The sequence below is a fragment of the Lycium ferocissimum genome, chromosome 5 (assembly GCF_029784015.1).
Source record: "Lycium ferocissimum isolate CSIRO_LF1 chromosome 5, AGI_CSIRO_Lferr_CH_V1, whole genome shotgun sequence".
NCBI classification, from domain to species: domain Eukaryota; kingdom Viridiplantae; phylum Streptophyta; class Magnoliopsida; order Solanales; family Solanaceae; genus Lycium; species Lycium ferocissimum.
Window position 1 is genome coordinate 28,493,633 of NC_081346.1, and position 6,889 is coordinate 28,500,521.

The 6,889-nt window shown below is 32.9% G+C and overlaps 1 protein-coding gene across 1 annotated transcript; it reads right to left on the minus strand.

Moving 5' to 3' along the window:
* Positions 1–631: 631 nt before the first annotated feature.
* Positions 632–5,635, minus strand: LOC132057695 (cytochrome P450 704C1-like). The gene is made up of 5 exons (XM_059450310.1): positions 5,340–5,635; positions 4,980–5,264; positions 4,575–4,895; positions 4,012–4,215; positions 632–796 (listed from the first exon to the last, which is right to left on the minus strand). The coding sequence occupies exons 1-5, from the start codon at positions 5,607–5,609 to the stop codon at positions 632–634; spliced, it is 1,245 nt and encodes a 414-aa protein (XP_059306293.1). The 5' UTR covers positions 5,610–5,635.
* Between the last annotated feature and the right edge of the window lie 1,254 nt (positions 5,636–6,889).

Sequence of the window (6,889 nt, forward strand, 5' to 3'; positions counted from 1 at the left end):
AGGTTGAATGTGCTTAGCTGAATAACACGAGGACCAAAATTGGAATAAGACAATAACTCAGGATTAAAATTGCTATTTGCCTGGATTAATACACATAGAAAGTGATATAATTTTAAAACATATTAATTAGGAAAAAAGGAGATAAATAAATTGAAACAAAGATAGAGATGGAGAGAGAGATATACTTACACCTGTGAAGTCTTGGATTTGGAGTCAATTGATTTAGCGGAAAATGGGTTCTCTCAGCAATAAACTCAATATTATAAATTTCATGAGATGGGATTAAATTGTCTTGTTCAACAAATTGTTTTGCAACAGAGAGATAATAGTACAAGGGCATCCATCTCAATTAAGCTACCACGTTATCTATAGCCTATAGGAAGCATAAAGATGGAGGCGCCAGCGGATTCGGGATTTTTTTCAAGGGGTATTCGAAAAAATAATTGAACCTAAATATATGTAATATATGTTCAGGGTGTTCAAAAGTTAATATATGTACATAAACACATAAAATTTCTTTCTAAATATCTGGCTGTAATTTTTTGTAGGGGTGTTCGGGTGAACACCACTCTAGCCTTTGGTACATCCGCCCCTGCCTCCGTCAATGTGAAGAGTTAGCATGGTTCTGTATTTAACTCTTCTCTCCTCCGTCAATGTGAAGAGTTAGCATGGTTCTGTATTTAACTCTTCTCTCTTCATCACTTAGCTTAAATCTAAAGGTCCCCAGCAGCACTGCTGAAAATATCTTCATCTGCCTGTAAGCAAATTCCTTCCCTAGACATATTCTTGGCCCAGCCTGCACATTATTAATCTACCATTTTAGTTTGGAGCTATTTATAGCAATAACATCATATAATTGTTTCAATGAGGGAAGTACCATAAAAAAGATATAGTAGTAATTACTTATAATGATAACAATGAGAAAACACAAACAGGAAATAAAGGAAATCTTCTAAGCTTTATGCTGGGAAAGGAAAGTGTTGATCTTGGTGGCCTCTTGATAACTCTAGAAGCTTATAATCTTAAATATGAGAAGCTTAACTATTAGAAGTCTTTTATGTGACTTGACTCGTAGCACACAAAGATGGTTTAATTCAAAATTCGGGCACCCAAGAACTTTGACGAATCGAGTTAGAGTTCTTTGGCATGAATTGCAGCAACATGTAAAGAATCTGTCCTTGTAGCTTAGGGCCTGTTTGGAAAGCCAGGGTAATTAGAATTGGGTGTAATTGGGTGTAATTACGCAGTTTGGCGCATTTGTTGTGAGGTAATTACGGATTAGGTGGGAATTGGGTGTAATTGAAAGGGTATAATTACACTCTCCAATTCTCAAGGGGGGCGAGAATTGGATGTAATTACACCCTGTAATTACAGGGTTACCTTTTAATTTATTTCTTTTTAATTTTATTTTAATTTTCTTTTCTTTTTTAATTTATTTTTTTATTTTATTTTAATTTCTTCTCTTTTCTGATTTATTTTTTATTTCTATTATTTAATTTCTTTTTTATTTTTACTTTTTTAATTATTTTTATTTTTTAATATATATTTTTATTTTTATAGTATTTATATTTCATTTCTTTCTTCTCATTCCCAACCTTTACTTTTTGTAGTTCCATATAATTTCTCGTATTTTTTTTAGTTTTTTATTTTATTCATTTAGCATAACGTGTTAATATTATAATTTTTGAAACTACATCTCTTAATATTAGAAAAGAATGAGTCATTAACAAACTTGACATATAATAAGTGACGTTATTAAAGTAGAATTTCGTTGTGAATGAGGTTATAGACTTATATTTTTCCTTTCTTTTGAATTATAGGAGTATTTACTTATGTTACGTTGAAACTTACTTATGTAACGTTGGAATTTGACATAAGAGTATTATGTTAAATTTTTTTCTTTTGGATTTTGAATTTGGGTTATATTTTCGATTTTAAAAATATTTGCTTTAGTATTATTGACTTGTTATTTCACATTGCATGTTGTTTATTTTTCACTTAGAGTTGATAGAATTTTGTCAAACATTTGAATAATGTTATGGCATTATATTTATAAATATTCTCTTTTTTTTTTTTTGGTCAAACATCCATCCCATGATGTTCTCACAAAAAAGGTATGCTTTTAAGTTTTATAATCAATTAAAATAAAAATATTATTAATTTGAAATTATATATCAATTATTTTTTACAATATTAGTTACAAATACATGATTATTAATTGACATATTTTCAAGAAACAATGTATTATTAAATAACTAATTTAATATCATTTATAAAGGCACATATTTTTTAAATATTAATTTTAAATTTTTTATAATCAAATGTTATTTTTAAATTAAACTAATCGTAATTACACTTGTGCAACCAAACAACACACTTGTAATTACGCCGTAATTACATTATGACAAACAAACAGGTCATTGTAATTGCAATACCGTGTAATTACAAAAATTTGTGTAATTACTAGGGTAGTAATTACACCAATTCCAATTACCGGTGGCATTCCAAAAGGCTCTTAAAGAATGCATCCTTTGGGAATAATTGTCACTTTAGGAATTTAATACTAAAGTTGACATTTATTTCCAACTATATTTTTAACATTAAGTGTTATGCACAATATTTAAGTCGGAAAACGAATCTACCTTTATTAAATAGGGGTAACATAATAAACTACACCTTGTATTTATTATTTTCTTAATGGGCGTGAAAAGAGCTAAAGCGACTGTTAAAATGAGATATAGAGAGTAGGCCCTTCAGTTTGAGTTGCATCAAGCAGTGTCTCGGTTTAGTTCAATTGTCTCGTGTCAATATCATTACAAGAGCTGGTGAGAAAAGTAGAGACTGTTGGTTGATGATTAAACAATCTTATTATGCAACAGGTTAGCCATTCATTACATGAGTTAGACCCCTAGATTACCTTTCTTACTATAATAATCTTTTGTATAAGTTTATCACATAATTTTACCGTTCATCAATCATAATCTTTTAAGGCTGTAAACCTTAACAATTAGGAGTGGGCGTTCGGGCTATCGGATTGGATATAAAAATTTCGGTTTGGATTTTCGATTTTCAGATTGAAGAAATTACAATTCAAAACCAAATCCAATCCAAATAAGCTCCGATTGGATTGGATCTTTTAAGTTCAGTTTCGGATTAATCGGTTCGAATTTTCGGATTTGACTTTTGAGCCTTTAAAACGCCTACTTGTAACGAAATTCATGTGCTCCAGTTATCAAGTTAATCGTCTCAGCATGATATGAAACCATAGAACTAAAAACCAATGTTGTTAAGATACTTTCAGCATAAATTCAAAAGTAGATCTTCCTCTACTTCAACACAAGAATATTTTAAAGTGTGAGTTCCACAGAAGAAAATCTAGATCTTAATTGCTCTGTAATAGTAAGAACAGGGAAAAGAAAAGAATTCCTTGGATAACTTGAGCTAGTTCGATCACTTGGCACAGTGGCACTTGCCATGCAAAAAGCATTTTAGGCAATGCAAGATAAAATAATTATAAGATTGTATCCAAATGTAAGAAAAACCGTATATTATATTTGATTTAGTAGAAAATTCTGCATTTGGACTTATTATAATAGGTAGGGTTGTAACTCGTAGGGTATTAATCTATTAGACCTTTCGAAATTGGATTTATTAGTATCATTGGCCTATTGGGGCACATATAATATGGGTAGAGTAGAATATAAGGTATAAAAATGTCGGTTTTTCGGATATCCAAATATCCATAGTACTAAATCCATATTAAATCCGAAATCCATAAATTTTAAAAATAAAATCCGCCATGCAATCCATAATCCAAAAATCCAAATCAAAAATTCAAAAAATTCAGATTTCGGTTTGGATTTCGGGTTGGCCCGAACTATGCCCACCCCTATTAACAATTAGATTGTTTCTTTGTCAAGGTTGGACGGGAAAAACTAATTTTGTTTGATGAAGCCAAGCTCCTAGAAGTTTTAACTGTAGTTGTTAAGATTGTAAGGTTCTGTGTGGTACCTGAAAGGCTGTGAACTTAAAGGGACTTTCTTGCCGAAAGCAACCATTTTCATCAAACCATCTCTCTGGCCGGAAATCCTCTGCATCATCACCCCATAAAGATTTCATCCTGCCCATAGCCCATGGTTGATATGCGATAGCATGCCCTTTCATTATTCTGAACCCGTCAGGCAATGTGTCATCTGATAAACACAGTTTGCCATCCTGCACGGAGAAAAAACTCAAAATCAAGAGGTGTACACATGAAGGAGTGGCCTAATAGGCATATAATTACAGTGACTAGCCAAAATATACAAAACATATACATTGATTATGTATATTATATCTATATTTATGTATTCTTTATGTATATTTATACTTAATATACAAAACATATACATCTGCCGGCTATTATTTTATAGGGCTGTCCAAAAAGGTAAGTATACCTATAATTTATGTATGCGTGATTCATCTATAAGCATTGCTCTAATAGGCATAAAAACAAAGGTGCATGCGTGAAGCATTGGCCTAATGACATCTATGTTTGTGAATATTATATCCTTCTCACTATATGTATGTATTACCACAGGAATTGCAGGGTATAATCGGAGCGTCTCAGTTAATGATGCATGGAAATACTGCATTTTATCCAGTGCATCATCAGTAATGCTCTTAGCTAGCTCATCAATACTTGAATTCTGGTTTATTCCGGTTGCTTTCTTGACTTCCTCTGCAATTTTTTCTTGTAGGAGAGGGTACTTGCACATCATATAGAAGAACCAGGAAAGTGTGCTAGCTGTAGTGTCTTTGCCAGCAATTATAAAGCTAAGGATTATGTCCTTAAGGTACTTTGGATCCGTTTCGTTCATTTCCAGGAACCTAGACAGAATGTCAGATTTTTTCATCTGCCAATCATGTGAAAATTCAAGTATCATTTTTGTGTTCTTGCTCAAGGGAAATAAGTCAGAAGGTTATCTGCCTGAACTTACCACCCTGCTGTCATCTCGCAACTTGGTCGTCTGTTCTGTCTTGTTTCTAATAATTTTATATACAAATTCATCAACCACTTTAATACACTTCTTCATATTTGCTTCTGACCCAATGTTTAGAAATCTTTTCACTTTCCCAAACACATCAACGTAGCGATAAAACGTTACTGCATTAGCTTCATCAAAAGAACTGGAAAACAGAATGCCTTCTTCAGTTGTAGTGTCGAGATCCACGCCTAGTAAAATCTTGAATACTGTCTCCAGTGTTGATTTCGTAAATAAGTCCTGCCAAAAATGGAAGAGTTAGCTTATTATTAACTTGTTAATTTTACTGCAGAAGGGCAAACTGAAGTTGCATACTTGAATTTCTGTTGCTTGATTTGAGGTCACGGCTTCAGATACTTTTTGAGCAAGCTTTACCGCACTAGTTCTGAAAACTGCACTACTAAAGTCCCTTAAATTTTTGGTGGAGAATTCGTAACTTGATATCTTCCTTTGGCTTGTCCACTTCTCTCCATCAACTGTGAAGATCCCATCACCAAGAAGATCATTCAAGATGCCATAATGGTGCCAACCCTGAAAAGTTTTAGGGTGAGAAACTGGGAAATTCTTTTCTAATCTCATATACATGACTTACTAATATCACACTATTATTGAATGTAGTTGTTAGATTCATGTACACATGGAAAACTAATGGTGCACGTACTAGAGAATTTTACATTTGTTTCTAAACATCAATAGTTGCAAGAAACGCATTAACAATGATTTCATGGTTGGCGAGCTCAAAGGGCCATTCTGCATCAGATTGAATTCAGAAACTAGAAAGGCTTACTAGTTTTCGACGTTTCAAAGGGAACATCTCTAGATATTGCTGTGAATTCCAGTGATTTACATTTACAATGAATCTTGAAAAACTTTGTGGTTTTTGTTTATGAGGAAGAGAAGTAGAGACAACAGGTCATTCGTGCCATGGTGCATCAAGAATATAGCATTTAACTTCTCTCATAATTTCCAGAAACGAAATGCAAATTTTTATGCTCGGACGCAAGTAGGGATGGGCATTTGAGCCGTCGGATTGGATATGAAAATTTCGGTTTACGGATTGGAAAAATTACAATCCAAATCAAATCCAAAGAAAGTCGGATTGGATTGCATTTTTTAAGTTCGGTTTTGGATTAATCGGTTTGGATATTTCGGATTTTCGATTTTGACTTTTGAGCCTTCAAGGCAAGCTTATTAGGAATGAAATTCATATGCGCCAGTTACCAAGTTACAAATCTTAGCATAATGTGAAACCAAATATGTGAATTTAGTAAAGAGTTGTTACCATTAAACCAAAAGGTATCAAGCCACATAGTTCGGTTTTACATTATTCCCTCTCACTACTAAAAAGCAGGATTTTCCGACCTAAAAAAAAGGCTATTTCAAGCCTCGGGGTCGGTTTAAAAAAATCAAAACCGACCTCAAAATTAGATCGGAAAATAGTGGGTCGGAAATATTCGACCTCGTGAGGTCGGTAAATTTTTTAAGTCGGTATTAATTAGATAAATTACCGACCTCATTAGGTCGGTAAATTATATTAATAATATAATGATATGAGTTTACCGACCTCCTGAGGTCGGTAATTCATATGAATATATAATATATTGTTTTAGATTTCCGTCGTCGAAAGGTCGGTATTTCACAATTTCTGCAAAATATTTGCAGAAACCCGACCTCATGAGGTGGGTAATTTGTAATTTTTGGGAAAATTTTGCAGAAAACCGACCTCATAAGGTCGGTAATTTGCAATTTCTAGAAAATTTTGCAGAAAACCGACCTCATGAGGTCGGTGATTTGCAGTTTCTAGGAAAATTTTGCATAAAACCGACCTCATGAGGTCGGTAATTTGCAATTTCTTGGAAAATTTT